The sequence below is a fragment of the Watersipora subatra genome, chromosome 4 (assembly GCF_963576615.1).
Source record: "Watersipora subatra chromosome 4, tzWatSuba1.1, whole genome shotgun sequence".
In the NCBI taxonomy this organism is placed as follows: Eukaryota; Metazoa; Bryozoa; class Gymnolaemata; order Cheilostomatida; family Watersiporidae; genus Watersipora; species Watersipora subatra.
The window spans coordinates 17,961,566-17,983,791 of NC_088711.1; the positions used below are offsets into that span (position 1 = coordinate 17,961,566).

The 22,226-nt window shown below is 35.0% G+C and overlaps 1 protein-coding gene across 1 annotated transcript in view; it reads left to right on the forward strand.

The window, feature by feature from the left end:
* Positions 1 to 22,226, forward strand: part of LOC137393995 (otoferlin-like) — a 48,528-nt gene that overhangs the window by 9,163 nt on the left and 17,139 nt on the right. Inside the window, exons 4-7 of the mRNA XM_068080711.1 lie at positions 910 to 1,012; positions 3,276 to 3,763; positions 10,391 to 10,488; positions 22,089 to 22,182. Coding sequence (XP_067936812.1) covers positions 910 to 1,012; positions 3,276 to 3,763; positions 10,391 to 10,488; positions 22,089 to 22,182 — 783 coding nt within the window. The remainder of the gene's footprint in view (positions 1 to 909; positions 1,013 to 3,275; positions 3,764 to 10,390; positions 10,489 to 22,088; positions 22,183 to 22,226) is intronic.

The window sequence follows — 22,226 nt, forward strand, 5'->3', positions numbered from 1 at the left end:
TCACCGATTGACTTTTAGCATAGACTAACCAAATGCCCTGCATTGCTTTGGGTAATAGAATTACTACCCAATGAATTTGAGTGACTTACCTGGAAAGCTAGGTCTTTACTAAAACCTTTATTAAAACATTAGTCGTGTTTTTTGAGCCAGCTTTACGATCGTTACGCATATTGGTCCACTGTGCTAGTTATTGACCCCAAGCGACGACTAATTGCTCAATGAGTCCATAGTATTTCGTGTAGCATAATGGTTAAGTTTGTCGCCTGTAGATCTGGAGGTCTCGGGATCAAACCCAGTCCCATGTAGAGTTTTCTTTGACAGATTTTAAGCGCTCTAGCTGGACACAGCTAAGGTTTAACAAACAGACAATACACCGATATTTGTATAGATTATACAGCATTGAAACAATTTATGGCTATCAAATCTTTGTTCAAAGTAACAATTTAGAACCGTAAACAACAGTATTATTTGATGAGCCTGAAGAAACAAGAAACTGCAAAAAAATCACAGACGTAGTGATGCAATATAGCCCCAGAATGACGTATTTTAGGTATCATTAAATTTTTATCGGAATGATAGATGAACCCAGTGTAGAGGTTGAGCAAGTATGAATTCCTGCTCCAGTTGTTGAGTTTGTGCATCTAATCTCATAGTAAAATGAATTAACCAACCATGAGTTGCTCTGCGTCTACGCGTGATAACTTATTGATATGGGCTGAGAGTAAGAACAACTGGTTTCCTAGAATGAGTTTGTCTCCAAGCCAACCATTGGTCTTTAGGGAATTGTTCAGGCGTAAGCCAACTAGCTGCAACCCCATATCTGTTTAACTGCTGCTAGAGGGTGAGCTTGTGATTTATTCTGTATTGGGTGAGGAACGCTGCTGACTTACAGCAGCTCTTTTCCTCCAGGAAAGTTGGAGAGTTTTCTATGCAACTTCGGGCTACCATCTTGACTGGATTTGTTGATATAGAAAATAGAATCACTGACAGCGTCAAAAACCAGTTGTTAGAGGTGAGCATATAATGTGGTATTATAACATATATCTGTTTGAGCTATAGAAATAAAAAGAGTAGAGTGATGACAGTTGGTTATGAACTTGAGAATACTTTTATTATCCTTCAGTATGTACAGGCTGAGGGTTGCATTTGTTACTTCGCTCTAACAATGCTAACAATCGATTATTAGCTTAGGACTGGCTAGTTTGGTTTCATGTATGATCCCATCAAAAGAGTTAAAATTTTGATTCCATGATTAAATTTTCATATCATGTAAATCAAGTTTTGCCCCAGTTAAGATTAAGTAATCGTACATGTAGCTGGAGAAATTTACAAGACTCACTTACTCTAAAGCGGTGGTTAACCTTGTTTTTTGTACTGAACTCCATCAGTTTTGTATGCACTTTTACCGAACTCTTCCCTATTGAAATATATGTATATAATATGATGTTTTTTCGATTTAAGACAGCGGGATATGTTTTCTTTGGCGCAGAAAATGAACTGTGCATTAACTTTCTTGTATTCAAAGAACAAAATCAATACAATGCATGAATTCACAACAAATTACATATATTTTCATAAAGACATAACCTTGTAAATCAATGTAATTTCTGCTGTTCAGAAATGCGTGAATTCACTTTCATTTCATTTTCTAAGCAAAATTTGTTTCTTTTCTTCGGTTTAATGTCTAGCATCCTCGAAAAAGATTGCTTGCAAAAATTTGTTGTAACAAATGGAATAAAAATGTTCTGGGCTTTTTTAGCAATAGCAGAATATTTTAACATTTGTTGCCCATCGTTTATGTGTCATGACCTCCAATGAACCCCCTGAGACTGACTCACCCAACATCTTGCGTTCGATAAAACCCAGACTAAGAACCACTGCTATAATTTCAACCATCATACTGATTAATGATTATATTACAATTAATTATTAGAATAATATTGCAAATTATTATGATATTAATTAGGAATTCATAACAAAAATAAAAATTATTAAAAATTATTATGATATTAAAATGCTTATAAAAAATTATACAACTCTTTTAGTAAAATGCTCCTAAAGTGTCAAATGTTTTTAAATTTTACCATTTTTTACATTGTTTTCAATTTTATGCTTACACGATCAGATCTCATAATAAACCTGCTGCAATAAATAAATCAAGTTACACTTGAGCAGCTGCTTAAAAACCAACAATGATGTAAAACAGTGTAACGAGGAGTCATAAGTTGTGTTCTCTTGGCTATGAGCATCCAGGAGGAGACAATTGTTGCTCTAAGAGTCATAATGAAGCCTTCACTCACGCATTGAATTTGAAGGTTTCATTATTGCTATTCTTTTTTAAAAATAATTATCAGGGTTATGACTCACACACGATGACCCACTCATGATGGACCACGCACACAAGATCCAAACTTTGGTTTATTTGTTCATAATCAATAGTATATCAATTAAACCATCTCAAGGGGTTATATAACTATTACATAAGAATTAGCTGTCTCTTCCTACATAGCAGTGAACAAAAGGTTAGTTTTAGTTGATTTTGTGATGTTGACTTTTGTGATCACCTGACAAGCCTTTTATCAACTACTAGCGGCAAGCCTCGCAATGCCCAGGATATCTTTTGTTTTTAATCAAATAACCAGCAGGTGGGTGTTCAACAGGCTGGTTGTCAGGAACCAGATGGAGTTTTGAAGCCATATATTTTAGCAACCTGGTGGAAGGCGTTGATTGAACATATGCGTGTTGAGTTTGAATGAAATCAGCCAAAAATTGTGGAAACGCGTGTTCACAAAGACTAACAGACGTACAAACAATAAAAAAGTGGCGTTTATTACTTTATATTGTAAATGTTACTATATATTTAAACTAAAAGCAAATATTAAAAATTAGTCAGTCTATATGAAAATGACCTTGTTGGTATAGCCAAAACCATGGCCCTATCAACATCATCTTTACTTGACAATGTATTTAGCAACCACTCTTCAACAACAAGATCTTGTTTAAACTCTGAACATCTCACCATGACTACACGTGATTACTTCTTGGCTACTGTAAGAACCTCTGAACATCTCACCATGACTACACGTGATTACTTCTTGGCTACTGTAAGAACCTCTGAACATCTCACCATGACTACACGTGATTACTTCTTGGCTACTGTAAGAACTACCAAATCAAGTTTCTTTAGCTGTGAATATGTTGGTGATAGGAACTATGAGGTGGCTTGGCTGTTTATAGATTTAACATCTCATGAAACCACCACATTTTTATTTTAGATACGTTTGAAGTTTTCTGCTTCTTACGAATCAACGATAGTGAAATTAGTGATGTCAGACTCGTCTGACGAAGATACGCCTTGTGGGGAAGGCAGTCCTCTACTCAGCAATGACCCGATCCAACCTCTTGACCTCGGCAATCAATCTGAGAGTGCTACCAGCTCATCTTCTGACTCTTTTAGCACCCGCAGTTTCGAACTAAATAAAACTCAAAAAGCCCTCTCGCTGTCTCCATGGGCACAAAGTTATGGACTTCAGAGTAGGGTAACCGGTAGTTCCCGTTGTACTCTAGCTTCCCCGCAGAACCCACGCAGCATAACCACTATGGTGGTAGTGAATGAGAAGTGCAGGCAAGACCTACCTCAAGACTCTACACAAATAAAGTATGCTGTGCCAAGCAAAGGCAAGAGAGAAAAGTTCTTTCTAAAAAAGCGTGTTCATGTTGACAAATCATCAACTCACAAGCTGTTAAAAGCGCATAAACTATGGTAAGTAAACTATGGTAAGTAAACTATGGTAAGTAAACTATGGTAAGTAAACTATGGTAAGATTGCACACTTGTGTATCACCAGCAAACTTGCGTATCACATATAATTGGTTGGATCCATTTGAACCTTTTATGGGTTTCTGTTCCTTACTAATTGTGGTGTTCACAGAGAAGGCCTTAAAACTTACACCCTTACTGAAGATTAACTTACACAGAATTTTAATAGATCTTAATAAATTTTAATAGATTTTAATAAATTTTAATAGTATTATCTAACTTTTGTCTAAAGGTATTCATATTTTTCTATCATTTGTGGTTTTTTTATGTTTGAGGTGATTTGACTACCGATATGTTTCAAGATTAAAATTGACAATACTTGATCACGATTAAAACGCTCAGAAGAAAAATTGGCAAATGGCGTTCCTATTTGTCCGGCTGCCAACAAAATTGATATCAGCTATTTCATTCAAGTTGCAGCATTACGTGTTTCTATTCTGTCGGTCTCTTTGCCAAAGTGCAGCTATAGGTTGTCATAATCGGACTTTCACTTGAATCTGAACGTTTTAACCACGATCAAGCTTTGTCTATTTTAATCTTGAAACATTCTGGCAGTCAGATCACCTCAAACATCAAAAACAATCACAAATGATAAAAAATACCGATACTTTTTATAATATCTACTAGAGTTTTGTGTAAGTTTATTTTTAATTGGTATTTGTCATATAGTCTACTTTATCTGTTTGCTGGTAGTCTTGCTGCGTTTCGTACTTGTGATGGAAAGTCATACCTCGGCATACGAACTTAATGCGCTCTAGGATAGAGCTCGCGTGTCAATGTTCTCGTATCTCAAATCGATATTTCCTATATAAAATATGTAAGCGCTATGTAATCAGTTCCCATTATCTAGAAATACATAAAAATATGATATTACGATGGGCAAAGTATCGTAATCATTGTAATTAACCACCTAAGCTCACAAAGTCACAAATACCTATTTAGTGCTTATGATCTGCAATAGAATGTAATATTGCTATGTACACTACTGAATAGAGTTCTTATTTTTGAGACAGTTGTAGCTGCTGATCTGAAAGACTTGACGACGACGAGCTCGGTACACTGCATCTTTGTGATGCTTCGTAACAAAACATAAACTTTAAGTTTAACTAAAATGAACTTAACTGACTAAACGCACAGTTTAAAGATAAGTTTCAATCTAACGTCAAAATTAATTCTAATTATTAAGTCTTCATTTTCATGTTTTATTGTCATCTTCCGGCTTGGCACTTTTTGTTTTGCTTTCGTTATAGCTTTTAGCTGGCCTTTTCAAAACTTTTTCAAATGAATGCGCATCGAGAACGGGTTTGTATCTCAAATTAGTATCACACCCCAAGGCAACAACTCACTCAAAATTTTTGCCAGAATCTCGAATCTCAAACTTTTTGTATGTTGGGGCACTCAAAAAGCGAGGTATGACTTTAGTGAGTTACTCACCTACTAGTGGAGATGTTCACTTACTGGAAATGTCCTGTATAACCTAGTTGAAGGCAGTGTAGAACTTTTCTAAATAACAAGAATATTGGACTTGTTTGTTTCTCTGGTAGGTGGGACCAAGGTTCATAAAGATACACTCTTTGCTATAATTGCATTTCTGTGAAATGGCGTGACTATTTTTAGTGCTTAAGTCAGATTCTCCTTCCCTATGGCTAAAGGTAGCACCCGAACTTTGTCTTCGTTAAATGAGTAGGTGTAAAATGGTTTCTTTTAACTTATTGACATCGTTAGCCTTGGGTCAGAGATATTTTAGGGTGCAGACAAGTTATGACTCTTCATTTAAGCTATAGCTCATGATGATTAACTTTGGTTGGCCTTGAACTCTATAGTTTGTCTGCGTTCACTGCTTTCTGAATTTCGCTTGTTGGGCTAGCGGTCAAGGTCATAGTAGCTTAAAATGCAGACTACCTATTTAGTTTGTACTGTTATCATTATTCTTTCATCTTGTTTGAAAATTCAACAGAAATGGGTACTCGAGTTAACACACTTGTTTGAGCAAGCCTTCAGGCTCAACTCCCAAATGGCCCAGTGCCTTGACTAGCAATGCTACTGCGCAGTTTTGGCCTCATCATTATGTCTTTTGTTCTTTTTTTCTGTTTTCATATCTTTTGATGAAATAAAACAAACAAACAAATGAATTGAATTAATTCTCAGGTATCTGTTAATTAACTGTAAAATTGAATTGGTCCATTCTGCCAGTAAAATTGAATTGAATTGGCTTTTCATTGTCTTTATAAACAAATCGACTCGATTCTTTATTTTTATTAAGCAAAATGACTCAAAGCTAAATGCTTCAATGCTTCCTTTTTTAATTGCTATCTTCATGCTTATTACTGTGTTGACAAAAATCCGTCATAGATAGTGCTATCATAAATAAAACAATCTGTTATTTAATACGCGCTGAAGCGAAGATGTCAGTGCAGTCCAATGTTACCAGCCGCACTTGTTTCTACAAGACCTCAATATCACTGCGTATATATTTTATTGATCAATAATAGGTATAACGTACCAAAATGATATAGTTTACGCACTAATGTAGTATAGTTCTATGGTTTGCCTGCTTACGGGCAATAAGCTTAGTCATGCCATTTTTATTGCGGTAAAAATAAGTGTTATTTTGTTAGGCACATACTAGCTAGTCGTTCACAAAGGTATGTTTATTTTTATTCTTATATTGTCACGCTTATACTTATTGTTTTTTATTTTGTGAATATTCATCCATCTTGACTTTTTTGCAACGAGAAGCATTTATAACAGCTAGCCTTAGTACCTATATACAACATTGATCATGGATCACAAAGTTAATAGATCCACAAAATTTTTGTCGCAACAAATTTAGGATATTGGGTTATCATTTTGCAAAAAAGTTAGCTGTTCCTTTACTCAGAAATCACAGCATAAAATTGTGGATTGATAGTTTTTTATTTCTAGTTTAGGATGGACGAAAATAAATACTATAAGCAGCAACCTAAATGTATTTCTGTTTGTGAAACTTTTCAAAACTGGATTTAAAGATTTTTGATGACTATATTTTTTTATTTGAGAATTTGGATCTACATTTTGGGCACATTGTAAAAACTATAGTATTTTCTTTTGCAGGTGGTTTCCCTAAATAACAAAAACTACGTTTTCATATGCCGCATACCCCATGCGCATGCTAAGTATTTTAGCATTGCTCCCAGGCATTACGATGTCATTATTAAGAAATATTTTGAGACCTAAGTTTATGCAACACGATGCTTCTTTATTTTTTTTCGTTAGGCCTAATTTGTTCTGCCCCACAATATTGACAATAATTTATCTCGAACTTAAAATTCGGCAATTTGTGTACAGATTATAATACAGTGGAACCTCGGTTCTCGAACGCTTTGGTTTTCGACCAACTTGATTTTCAACCAAAAATTTTGAGATTTGTCTGCTTCGGGTCTCAAACTTAAATTCGGTTCTTGACCTAACCGGAGCATGCGCATTAGAAATGGAACAGCTTCGGAAACAGCATGGAAACATTTGTTAATAAACAGAGAAACAATTTATGCTTCATAAATTCTTTACAAAAAGAGAGGAGCCATCTGGGACGACGTCTCCTTTATCGAAAAGATTTGCTAGGGAGATGACCCCTCTAGTCGAGTTATACTAAATCGTTTTGGAGGAGGATTTTCCTTCAAAGATGTGAAATAAACGGACCTTCGATGTTTATATTTTTTTTTCTCGGACGGGTTTTGATGTAACTTGCATTTTTTTGCTGTTTCATTATCAATTTCTGCAATTTTTGGTACTGTATCTTAACCTTTAATGTTTTTGATGTTTTAAGAGCAAAACATACAAAATGTTTACTTTTTTTCCATCATCATAGATAGAAAACCTTTTATTAAAATTAAACACGATCTATATCTATCTGTTTTTATTTATGGTATGCATTATACAGTACAGTTTATGGTGTAAAATAATGAAAAAAATTTGCTGAAGTTTTTTCTCGCCTTGGAATGAATTAAAATTGACACATTTATTCTATTTTTGGAAAATTGTTTCGGATCTAGAACAACTCAGTTTTTAAACAACCTTCTGGAATAGATAATGTTTGAAAACCGAGGTTCCGCTGTAGGCTACATTATTAAAATATATACGTCGCTAAAAGTTATGAAATTTTAAACTTACAGTTGTTTGAAAACCTTTACAGTTGTTTTATTTTCTTTCCTAATCTATTTCAACTACACATAACACTTCTCTCCTGTTATGTAATTTGAAAGTTAGAATGACAAATGTTGTTAAATGTTAAATGCAAATCCATTTTCTGTCCAAAGACTTTTTTTATTATTGGTACAACGCCGGGTAGCACAGCTAGTAATATCTAAGCGAGCAAAAAATTCCATAGTAAAATAGTGGATATTTGCTATACAAACAGTCAAGAGCTGAGTTAATAAGTGTAGTCAAGTCAGTGATTGTGGTTTATTGTTATTCCGATAGAGTGCCATAAGTCAATTTTTGGTAAGAATGGATGAAGAATCGATTTTGTCTAAATGGGTGAATTGAATTGAACTGATTAATTGAAATTAAGATAGCTAAAGAACTGTTAACTGAATCGGGGTTTTTGCTTTTAAATACCGAATTGAATCGATTCTTACACGTTCGCTGATACAAAAGTATAAAAAATTGAATTGTTAAGTTCATGAGGAGAATTGAATTGAGTCATCTTTTAAATACTTAAAAACATCTCAAGAAAATTGACAAGCAACTCAGATTTCAGATTTTTACTACTAAACATAAATTAGTTAACGAAGGTTTTTGTCACAGCAAATACGTAACAATCGAATAAGATCTGTTTTTTAAGTTATGACCTTTACATGAACTAACAACTGTTTGATGACATGGTAGACTACCACAATTCTTTTTTGTATAATATTATTAATAAAACTCGACAAGGAAAGACGAGTACAAGTCAGCTGCTGATGTTGCTTCCTAATCCTCATAATTATTGTGTTTGTTGTAAGACTATTGACTGCTTTCAAGTACAACTAGCTCAAATTTCTGATGGTAGTGATGTTGTGCAGAGGCTTAGATATTTGCATATATGTGGTTTGCATGAAAAATAAATTTGTTGTTGAATGGGAGCATGCGATGAATAGCGGAGGCCTAAAAGTATCCATAAACTTGGAGTTGTCCTCTCTAAGCTGCATTCAGTTATATGGATCAACCTGTTAATTTCGGTGTTGATTAAAAGTGACCTGCGGACAAACCCACTAAATACTTTTATCATTTATGGCAATTGGTTGATTATTATAGCCTTCACACATAAACTATCGGTGAAGAGCTCAGTTTTAATGAGGCGTCAAGAAGTATACACTAACTTTTTGCCAACAATACCTCTACGGCTCGGTTATTTTTTTATATCAAAAGCTGTCATAATTCATATACAATTTTGAAGGGTATGTAATACAATATGGGATCTCACGCGCATACCTGTTGTTCTTAGAGAATCTGACAGCATCCTTCCTTAAAAAATTTGATAGATACAGTGATGTGCAAAATAAACAGGAACATTTTGTTGGAAAACCAAAATTTTAATATACAACATTGTTATTCATTGTGAATTTAGTCGATAGGCATAAATTATATGTTAAATTAATACTCATTTTATCTTGAGTTCAAATATGCAAATCAGTCTGCTGTAAAATTATGTTTTCGAATGATTATGTAGGTTAAATTCTGAACATTTCATTTTTAATAGTTGAAGTAAACAATCTGTACAGATATGATAGCACCATATAAATTTCGATTTGCCCACTTCTATTCATATACAGTAAATGTTTGTAGAGAAACTGAAACAATCCTTAAAAACTCGATACATACACGTGTATGTGTAATGTATACAGGTATATCAGTTGGGCAATTCCTAGAAATATAATTTTTTGAAAACCGGATTACAAACTTTGCATTCACGGTGAATCCATCAACCAAATTATCTCTATGTAAATGTAGATGTTGGACAAACTTGCTTCAATTTGGATGCAATAAGATAACAAGCGCAACCTAATGCATGTTCATATACATTTGTCTGACTAACTCTGTTCCTTTCGAAACTCTTGGCCATCAATCATCTATCCGTTGGGTTCAGCTCTCTTACTTGATTTCCTTGTAATTAATTACTAGTGCATGAAGTAATGGGAGTAACATAGGACCTTGCAGATCACGCTTCTCCCTTACCTGGTGCTAATAGAACTATGCATCAATATACTGTCGGATAGCCAGTCGCTTCGCACGCTCAACTACAATAGTGCGGAGGACAGTAAACTTCTGCTTGAAAAGAGCGCTAAGCTTCGTGTATAGTTATCATTTGATATTGAACACTGCTAAGCTTCGTGTATAGTTATCATTTGATATTGAACACTGCATATGCCTAAATATGCCAAACAGAGAAACGATTAACCAAAGTTTGTGAGTTTAAATTAAATGTACTTCGTGATCGTATTTCAAGTTTTGATGTTTTGCTGCTATACAAATATTTTTTCAAAACTAGTTTTTCGCTCTTAGTTGTTGTACTAACATAACTTGAGTCTGCGCACACGTTGACCTTTGTTAGGATGACAGCGAGTTCCAAAGTTACAAGGAAGCTGATCCGGAGACATACGAAGGATAGTGCAACGACATCAACAGACATGGATGCTTTCGATGATCCGGGTAAGCGGAGTTGCAGTTTTACTGAAATGGTTTTCATGTCATGCATATTGCTTCTAGCGTTAATGGCTGGTATTAAAAAGTTGTTTATTTTAACTTTGCTGTTGCCTTAGCCATAAAGATACAATAACCATTCACCTTTTGTGACTTCAAGAGTTCGCATGGAAAAATATGCATTGAACAATTAAAAGCGAACAAAATTAATACTAAAAAAATACATAAATCTCTCTCATACTCAGGCTCAGTGGGATTTCTGTAGGAGCATCATTGTGCCAGCAGCCGTCGCGGTTTGCTGTTTTACTGTTACCCTTTGTGAAGTGTGAAAGTGATAAGTGAAACCTTTCATCATGCCTCTTAACTGCCCTCAACTCTTAAAACTGTCTAATAAACTTAAGAAAAAGAGGACAATGCTTTCAATTAATGAATAGGGACTTTATTAGAAACAAGTTTATAAGTTTCTATTTTCTGGATTTTTACTTCTTGGGAGGTGCCAGTCTCCCCCCAAGAAGTGCCACATGAGGAGTGGAGAGTTTACTCCATCAGTTTTTGAATAAATATTAACACAAAGAATATCCAAAAGTATGATAAGACTCCCAAGGCATAAAGAGGTTTGATATCACTCTGGGAGCTGTTATTGCTTCTGGCAAAGAAGGTATAACTAGCTGCAGCGAATGCCCTTATATTTAGCTAACTTCCTACATGAGTAAAATATTGTTTCTCTTACCAAGTTTTGCCACCTTCACGTGCAATATCTGAAATCCCTTTTGTCTCGGCTAACTGTAAAATCTTTCCTGATCCAGCTGAGACAACAGCGGTTAGATGAGAGAGTCTTCTTTGGTCTAGGTTTATTTCTGTGGGTATCATTTGTACAAATACTTCTGAAGTCTGTGTTTGATACTTCAGGTCTGATGGTGAGTAACAAGTGTTACTCACCAAGACAGTGTTAACAAGACACCTACTGGCATAGTGCAGTTACTTTTAGTTACTTTCCACGTGACCTGACAGCTTCTGTCAGTATCAGCCAGTGAACTAGTTAAGATCAGCTCAATTCAAACTCTTTTATGAGAGCGATTGCTAGGTTAATATTGGAAATCGGCGCACTTACAACATACAAAAAAAATTATGGGCTCATAGGAGGGTCAGTTGAAATAAATTATACTTTCATGTTTCTTACAGCATAGTTTCATAATAATAATAAATTCATAATTTTGTTGTATGATTTTGTAAAAACATCACAATTTTCAATGCTATGTCATTGCTCATACAATATGTATAACTTTTTATTGGCATTTATTGGTAATCACCAACAAGATTTTTTCCACACATGCCAAAAAAGGAAAAAATAAAGACAGAAATCGGGAAATATTAATTGAGTTCAACAAAAGTGCTCTAAAAATTAGTAATCTAATAGTATTGTGGAGGAGCTGGTGGGAGAGCTGCTTGTCAATAGAAAACTGTTCCAATACAACTGGATGGTTGTATTGGAAGTTAAATAAGGTTTGTTCCTGCAGAATCATTTTTAAATTGAAGTACATTTGTGTATTTTTAATATTTTTGCATTCCAATAACGCCTTTCCAATAATAATTTGTGGTTGACATATTTTGTAAACCAACGCCTCTGCAGTAGCTCTACCCAAAGCTATATATTGTGAGATCGTTCAGTAGATGGCTTTAAGCTTATCTCGCACCAGTGTGATGTTTATGAAGTATGTGACTGTTGATTCATATAGTTCATTGGTTTGGCACATCATCTGTGATAAGCGCAGCTCGGTGTCTTCGGGAGCAGACTGGCGTTTAGTTCATCACCCATGATTACCCATAATCCTTGTCAATTCGAGCTTTTAATTTTGCTGTTGTTGAATCTGAGTAGTCTGTAGACTATTTCTATGTATAGAGCCCTGTTCCCAGGGCTATGAAAAGAAATCAGTCAAGGCTAGTTCAGAGCCTTCGCTAGAAACCTGTTTTATGCGGAGGAAGTTTAAATCCGCCTTTGCTTCTTGCTGTGTACCTGTTCTTTTGAGTGACATATCCATGTTGACAATTCCTTAGTGTTTGATAACATAAACATTTTATTTCCATAATTGCCATCTTAGCTTTCATATTTTGCTGTTACGATAATACATGGTTAAAATAAGTGCGAAGAAAGCGTAGTTTCCTTCTGGCAGTATTAGCTGTTGGAGACGAACAGTGCGATGAGTTCATAACACAAGTTATATGAAACACACACATAGTTGTAGATATTAAAACTAAATTGTTTGTGGTTGACATCACCAAAAAATGACACCTGAACAACATACCACTCACTTCATCCTCAATGAATTCAGGAACATATTGTAGCAGGTCTTTTGTATTGCGCTGTACTGTTCTGCGTCAGGTTTAAAAGCCTTGAGAAGCTGCTTAAAAAACAACATACATGAAATTTGGAGAACATTCTGCTCTCTTTCTCTGCTATATCTGGAACCATAATTTCAGTTAAGTTATTTCTATTGCCAGTATTATTTGTTGTCTGCGATCGGATGAAGAAGGCATAAATACAATGTATAGTACTTTATTGGCAATAATTTTATTTCACAAATAGAAATGCCATACAACAATAGTAAAACAAACAAAAAAAAGCAACAGTTAGCCATAAAAATTGAATAAATAGTCTGACAAATAGTGTTTAAAATACAAGTAGCAAATGTCGCTCTAGATCCATAGTTTAACGGTAGATTGGCGTTATCATCTATCGACTAGGGTATATTACAAAACTCTGATTTTGTAATCTTTAAATTGTCACACTGAGGGGCGAATATCAGCTGTAGTTAAAGTGCATTGTGAAAGACTGCTTCATATGAGTCTCGAACTCCAGTTTGACAGACTGACACTCTATAACTTGGCCACTCCACCGCATCGTTATGTTGAACAGTAATCATAATCATCTTCAAGAATAAGTATAGTGAAGAATATCGTATGAGCAGTGCTCTGTGGCGTTCACAAATTCTCATGTGATGGAAGATCAGACTCACTACGGCTAAAGTAGGTCCACTTCACACAATGCCAGGCGCAATCGGCGATTTTGGAATTTTAGTTTTCTATATAAATGTGTCACAATCTGTTTGCTTAGAGACTCGAAATTTTATCTTTGTGTGCATTAAAGACAACTGTACTCAATGAACGCGTTCATGGACTTTGGTTGTGAAACAATTTGCATTGATAATGGAAGAAACCCTTAGAATCGCCGGCGTTAATGCTAGTTTAAAAGGAAAATCTTTTGCTTGTCGTCTCTCTCTATTAAATGTTGAGATATGTTGGTTATAAACATACCGTGCCTAGCGGTCTGCCTATACACATTCTCTAGAGATCTTTAGTTTATCACAAATCCTTCAGAGCTTCTCTCTGCTCTTGATTGTTAATGTTTAGGAAAATAATAGTTCATTGGCATGCTTTTTAATCTATGCATAAATAATTTTAACCTGTCTCGTTTGAGCCAGGTAAGAATTATATATGCATAGATGAAAAAGCACGTACATGTAGGTTGTGCAGAGTCGACTTGCTGGTCATAAGCCACACTGTTAGCTTACAGATTATCTCTTTTCAATGTGAAGTACTAGACTAGACTCAAGAGCATCTGCGATGTTATAAGCTAGTGTTGTGAGTGCTTTTAAGCAACCGTGGCCTAGTGGTCTAAAAGCCTAGTGACCTGCGAACAACAAGTTTGGGTTCTACTTCCCAGAAAAAGGTCCTCACAGGAGTGACACTCAACTGTAAGTTGCTCTCTGCAACTGAGTATGTCTTCTGTCCTTGAAGTTTCCTTGTCTTGAATTTCAGTGACAAGTAAACATCGATGACTGGAGATACCCAGTTGCATTGAACAATGTAATGTTACATGTCGTTCCTGTCACTACCTTGTCGTTCCTGTCACTACCTTGTCGTTCCTGTCACTACCTTGTCGTTCCTGTCACTACCTTGTCAGGAACTAAACCTCAACCTGTTTTTCAGACAGACTGAAATCAGACATGTCCAGCCAAAATCACACAGCCTTTGTTTGTAGAACAATGCTCTCTACAACAGCCTCTGCTTGCAGTATGCTAAGGAGACATCATACTCCACCTTCGAGGGATTGCACACACCTGTCTATGCGTGTCTTAGTGACACCATCAACTGTTTAAATAGGAAATATAAATGGCTTCAGTTTGACTTTTGAAAGTAACTTGTAGGTACAGCTAGTTATTGCTCACAACTGAACATGTGTGTCAGTATTATTCAACATGCAGTGAATCATGCTAACATACGAGACTTACATAAAGTATATTGAAACTACAGTAAATGATCAGGTTGTCCCGAAGGTACATAAACATTCCAGTTGGTCAAATTACTTAGAGGAATAGTCAAATATCGTTTCGTGTAGTAAGTCCGCCTTGTCAGGTGAAAAACTTTTGCATCATGCTCATAAATTTTGTTACCTTTGATGTTGTTACACTAAAAAGGTAATTACTAGCCTGTTGTAATTCCATAGTTCAGATAACTATGAAATTTTCAAGAGTTATACAAGCGTATAAAGCTGCGTTATTTACCATCTACCATAGCTCTACAACATTTGAGGTACAATTGTGGGTCAAATATTGTCTCTTTATTGCTGCTGTTAAATCTTTTCCAAAAAGAGTCAAGGCAAGTAATATAATAAATGCATTTGAAAAACAAATATGGTGAAAATAAAATGAAGAGCAAATAAAATGAATATTTTATGGGAATAATGCGATTTAAAGGAACCTGTTAGTAGAGGTCTTTATTTGCTTAAGTTGTTTTACTTTTATCAGCTTTTAACACACGTCATGGATACCGTCTCTGACTTTCTGGTGCAAGACTTTTGGTGCCAGACTTTCTGGCGCCAGATTTTTTAGCTGTGCTATTTTTACACTGAAAAATTTTTTACGTTCACATCACTAAATTTGATTGAAGGGTCTTGTGAACTACACCTTTCAAATACGTAAATGAAGCCATTATATACAAAAAAAATTTACCACTTTTACTTAAAATATTTTGAGCTGTAAGTCGTAATAAAAAACAGATAAATTCTAGACTTGTAACCTGCATTCAATTGGCAAAACATTCTGCGCCAGAAATCGTCAGGTCAAAAAGTCTGCTCCCACAAGTCCCATTCCTTCATGGATATACTTTTCTACTTACTTTTCTACTTACCTCGTTGCACACGCATTAATATTAGTTTGATTATTAGTTTGACTGTGCAATAGACATAAATATTTTTCACTAAAATTTTAATAAAAAAAATATATACATGTATATAGATATATATGTAATTATATATATTTTTCTTCCACCTAAAATATTTTTTCATTCACACTGGTTCCACATGTGCGCAGTAGTACAATAATTTGCAAGTGAGACGATCTTGACAGGGATTTTTGTGTAAAATTGCATTCAATTATGCAGAAGATGTTTACACAGCTGTCTAATGACTATATTGGTCTACTAACCTCTGTCTGATTAAGTTTAATGTCTGTAGTGTTTGACAGTATATGAGCTCGATGCTGTGACATAGAATATTATAAAATACATCTATTCTTCACCACAGTCATGTCATCACACAAGTATTGATTGCTTTGGTATGCTAATATTACTGTCAATGAACCTCTTGCCTTCATCTCTCTGGGGCTCCTATAGACTTATCAAGCACTGACCCGTTTTAAAAGAACAAGTGACCCATTTAAAAAAAATTCTTTTCATTCACCTTGCGGTCATTTGCATCACTGCAACAACTTTCTGTCAATGTACCTTCTATTGCGTGACTAATAGCACTGCTTTGGATATATCCTATCAATGTGCTCCCATTGCACGGATGATGTGGATTTAGATTTGTGTGCACATGAGTTGCGGTACGATATGTATTTCCACGAACATGCACATGTTGTGGATTAACGCAGTGCTTCATTAAAAAGATAAGGGGCTATACGCTAGAGGTCATAGCGGCGCACGTCTGCTTCGCTTCGCAGCAGGCTTTTGAAATAGGAAGGACTGAAGTGTGGAAAATGTCTAAAATGGATTAGCTTGTGCGGATATTTTCTTGTGCAAGGGCTGTCTCCATCTTTCATCAACACAAAACAATTAATAAAAATTTGAGTGACAAAACTTACTTGAGGGTTATGCTGTTTCCATCTTGCAGATAACACAAAATTGTGGATTAACAACGTGATTGTGGAAACAACGTGACAGTAATACTTTTCATGACTAGACTGTTCTGATTACTCGGTCCATATCTGATAATACTCAATAAATGTTTCGTGACTTAGCAAATGTATAGAGATCAAACCAATAAAAAATGTCGTGTGGTTAACCAGTCTGCATAATTTACACATATATTTGCGTTCTGTCTGATGGAAGTTGACCGGACAAGTCAATGCTACTGCTAAAGATGCTGGAAATGAGATAAAACTCTTTCCTGGTTGCAGTATATCAGAAGTTAACTATATATATCTTATTCTTGGTTGCTAGATGTCCGTCACTGATCAGAAACGGTAGCGATCAGAACATGTTTAAAAACATAAATTGGTTTGTGTTTTTAGGATTGGTGATAGGAAATGTGCAACCATCTTCTGGTTTAACATAAACCAGAGAGTTGATGTTAAAACTAGTGCTTTCTGTATTTATGTTCCAATATTGGACTAAATATAGAAATCCTTGATGAACAGAAATGAGACGCAAACTTTCACAATACAATTATTATGACATGGTCTTTGTATGCACATTAGTTGATAGTTTTGGTTTCTGATGATTTCTTAGTGAGTACAATAAAATATAAATATGAATTTATGCTTCAGAATTAGCAGTGAGCTGGAAAACAGCTAAAATATAGGTTTTTATTCAGCGTTTGCTGTTACAAGAGTCATTTGTTTGGGGCAAGTTTTATTCAAACGTTCTTTAATTTTTCTTATTCTAATATATTAGTATATACGTGTAGATGCCATGCATTGGCTTGCTTGTGCGCGCGTTGGACCAGTAGGCTTGTAGGATCAGTAGAGATTTGTGAATCATAACTTTATAACTGCATAATAATTCAGAACACCTGCAAACATTTTTATCCAACTGTACAGATTGTAGCTTGTTTTTATTACGGATTCATAAATTTTATGGAATGCTTGTTGAGGTCCTGATCTCCATGTATATTCTTATACCCAATAATCGTTTGGTGTTGTACTCGCTACTGTAGCATATTGGTTGGATTTTGCGAATGAATTCTCTATTGTAATCTTCTGTTTTACAGCATATACGTATAAGCATATACGTATAAGCATATACGTATAAGCATATACGTATAAGCATATACGTATATGCTTATACGTATATGCTTATAAGCATATACGTATAATCATATCAGCATATACGTATAAGCATATACGTATAAGCATATAAGCATATACGTATAAGCATATAAGCATATACATATAAGCATATAAGCACATACGCATATAAGCATATACATGTATGTATAAGCATATAAGCATATACATATAAGCATATACGTATAAGCATATAAGCATATACGTATAAGCATATACGTATAAGCATATAAGCATATACGTATAAGCATATACGTATAAGCATATACGTATAAGCATATAAGCATATACATACAAGCATATACGTATAAGCATATAAGCATATACGTATAAGCATATACGTATAAGCATATACGTATAAGCATATAAGCATATACGTATAAGCATATAAGCATATACGTATAAGCATATACGCATATACGTATAAACATATACGCATATACATATAAGCATATACATATAAACATATACATATATATATATTTATATATAAGCATATAAATATGAGCATATATATATATAAGCATATATAAAGCATACATATAACTTAATTAGTTCATCACTTAAGATAGCTGGATTATTGGATTCAGAACATAGCTCTTTAGGAAAGGATGGCTTTGTCATCTCAGTTCGTTAAGGAATTTCTTGCCTTTGCTACTTCCAAGGCAGATGGCATTTACGTATTCCTTACGCTAATCTTAGAAGAGTGCTTATGACAAAGTTTCATCATAAATTATTGTGTAATTTGTTATCCGTTAAGCATTCATTTAGCTTTACACATAGCCATGAACTTAGAGTTATCCTCTCCATGTAATATGCCTGACAGGGTAATTACACTGTCAATGTCTCACAAATTAACCCAAGAAAATATTTTTACATCCGCCAAAAGCACTTGTTTTAAGGCAAGTTTTTGGTTGTTCTAGCCTAAAAAAATGTTCATGAAGTTTTTAGGCTATGGTTTTTATTGATGAAGTGCTATGCATGTGCCCATCCACAGTCAATGAACTCTACTCACTCAGTTGTTGCATAACCTCATATACCGTCGTATATCTCGTCAAAGCAAAACCTGCCAGTTTTTCTAAAATTGTGTAGGTATGCAATTTGAATCACCATATGTATCTCAAGTGTACTTCAATTGCATACACCCTACCTAAAGGAAATCAGAAAATACCTCATGTGTTAGCCATTAAAGGCTGATTCACGCTATATCACAGTACGTTGACGTTGTCCTCTCAGTAAGTATTTATCAATTATGCGCACTATGTCTTCGGTTTACGGTGCAGAAACTGGACGAATAGTGCTGAGAAAACAACTTCGACATTCAACAATGTAGTGTGAACCAGCCTTCAACTACAGAGCTAGCCTGTGGTTTAGATGCGCAACAAGCCCGCAACAAGCTCGTCTTCTCAATAACTGCTTCGAGGTGCTTAGATAATTTCATCTCGAACTAATAATGGCTCGAGAGTAATATGAAATATTGTCTGATACAGGCTGTTGTATGAATGAATACACTTACATGTATTGACGTGAAGATGAAGAAGAACCTCCGTCTTTCATTACACTTCCTTATATCCTCTCCATACTGCTTTACACTAGCTAATCTACTAGCTTTACCCACTAGCTTTACCCACTAGCTTTACCCACTAGCTTTACCCACTAGCTTTACCCACTAGCTTTACCCACTAGCGTTACCCACTAGCTTTACCCACTAGCTTTACCCACTAGCTTTACCCACTAGCTTTACCCACTAGCTTTACCCACTAGCTTTACCCACTAGCTTTACCCACTAGCTTTACCCACTAGCTTTACCCACTAGCTTTACCCACTAGCTTTACCCACTAGCTTTACCCACTAGCTTTATCCTCTCACCGTAATTACCAAGACCACCTGTACTGCTTTGAGCTTAGACACCAATATAGCCTGAGCCCAACAAATCCCAAAATACAGCATAGGCAAAATCAAAGAAATTATGCCTATCATTTGAACAGACGGGTGCTAGATATTTCCTTAAGCTTATTCAGTACTGTTGTATAAAGTTGCCAAATTTTGATTTTAAATCTTTTTGTCAAATGTTCCGTGACTGCCAATTTAGAAATAAAACAAGGTCATCACACTTACCCATCTTTACAGCCACAAAGCTGTTGCAACGAGTACTCTGGTCCTGTATGAATAGTTGCTGAGGTCTTTCCCATGCTTGTTAGAACATCAAACAATATTGACCAAAAATTCAACAATCATACTTTGAGTAATTGGCCAGCGTATGATTGTTTAGACAGTGTTGTCAGTTATTAAATAGAGAGTTTAGCTTCCTAATGGATGTATGTATAACTTTCATCGGTATTAGTAAATCACCAACAAAAATGATGTTTTAACAAAAATGAGAAAACAGAGATCAGGAATTATTGGATTGAACTGAACAAAAGTGTTTTAAAAGTTGTTAGCTTTCCTAGTAGTTTTTTGTTATAAATAGGTTGGTGCTTTTCTTGTCTTCAACTGAAACATTAGTTAAAAATGATTTGCCATGACAAGTGGTTCATCCCCGTATTACTGTGTACCTTTTACATGAAAGGTCATATAACTCTTTCTAGGATGCAGCTTCATGAAAATATTACCTATCTATATCTGGACCTGAAACTGTGACTATGAACATTAGTCTGTTCACAGTACCGCACATAAAGTTACAAGTTTAGTAAACTGTACATAGTTTATGTAAAGTTATATACTTAAAAGTTTGTTGATAGTTTTGTAAGTTACAAGCTATTAGATGTTCAGTTATTTGGTTGAAGAATGTAATTGTGGCAATACAGCTTCCAGCATAACCGTATGAATTCGGAATGTAGAATTGGAGTTACAAGACCATAAACTAGTTGTATTTATTAGTGCTATTTAGCTATCATTAATCATACTCAGCGACAATATCTAGGTTGAGAGGCTAGATTAATGACGGAGCAAAAGAACCTGATACCCTTTGCTTGAATCACTACGCAGTTGAAACGGTTTGATGTTTAGTTATGTTCTGAGTGTCTGCCAACCTTTGTCGTGGCACAAACATGGCTGGTGTTTATCCTGCAAAGCATGGAAGGAGCTATTTTCCAAATTCACAAAAACGTCTGCTAAAATCAAATTATAGGCACTACACCAGCAAAAATAGGTTCACCTAGTGTGAAATATGTAAAACTGACCTACTAAGTACATTTATACTCAAGTGTGTAGGTGTTTAGTTATACTGAATTGAAGACTGTTTCGTAATCACCAGTCAGAAAATTTGTTGGCAATCAGTAGTTTTTTTCATTTCGTAACTATGCTTTGCGCCTACATTTTATTATAAAACCTTAAGCAAAATTTAAAAAATAATTAACACTTCCAAAAATAATTTTGAGCTTAAGAGGTTGGTTTATGATTCTACACGCAGTTAATTTTTGGCTAAGCCGTGGGATGTCTCCTCGCGTATGCCACTTGAGAACTGGTAGGAACATCTTATTGTATAATCACTGAATTATTCAGTTGGCTTCACATTTGTAAGATGGTTGTGACATGACACCAAATTTTATCTCTTCATGACTCCTCTATGTCACATGGCACTTATGTAGTAACATACTATGTGATACAACAGCTGTATGTTCTATATGTGACATGACATCTAGTTATATCTCTATGTGACATGACATCTAGTTATATCTCTATGTGATATGATGTCTAGTTATATCTCTATGTGACATGACATCTAGTTATATCTCTATGTCACATGGCACTTAGGTAGTAACATACTATGTGATACAACAGCTATATGTTCTCTATGTGACATGACATCTAGTTATATCTCTATGTGACATGACATCTAGTAATATCTCTATGTGACATGACATCTAGTAGTATCTCTATGTGACATGACATCTAGTAATATCTCTATGTGATATGACATCTAGTTATATCTCTACGTGATATGACATCTAGTAATATCTCTATGTGATATGACATCTAGTAATATCTCTATGTGACATGATATCTAGTTATATCTCTATGTTACATGACATCTAGTAATATCTCTATGTGACATGACATCTAGTTATATCTCTATGTGATATGACATCTAGTTATATCTCTATGTGACATGACACCTAGTAATATTTCTTTGTGACACAATGCCAAATTTCATTTTCTCGTGATATGACACTTCTATTCGGTATAACGTTTAGCTTGTAGTCCATATGACAAAGTTTTCTCCTCGTGACATGGTATTGGTTAATTCCTGCATGGTTTGTTCAGATGGATTTGGAGAAGAAGAAGATGGTGAGTCAGTGTCATCTACAATGGAAGAGCCGGACCCTTCTTCACTTCATCCATATTCCAGAAAATTCAGGTAGGGCCTACGCAACTATTGAGTACGATAGTAAAGATGCTCCT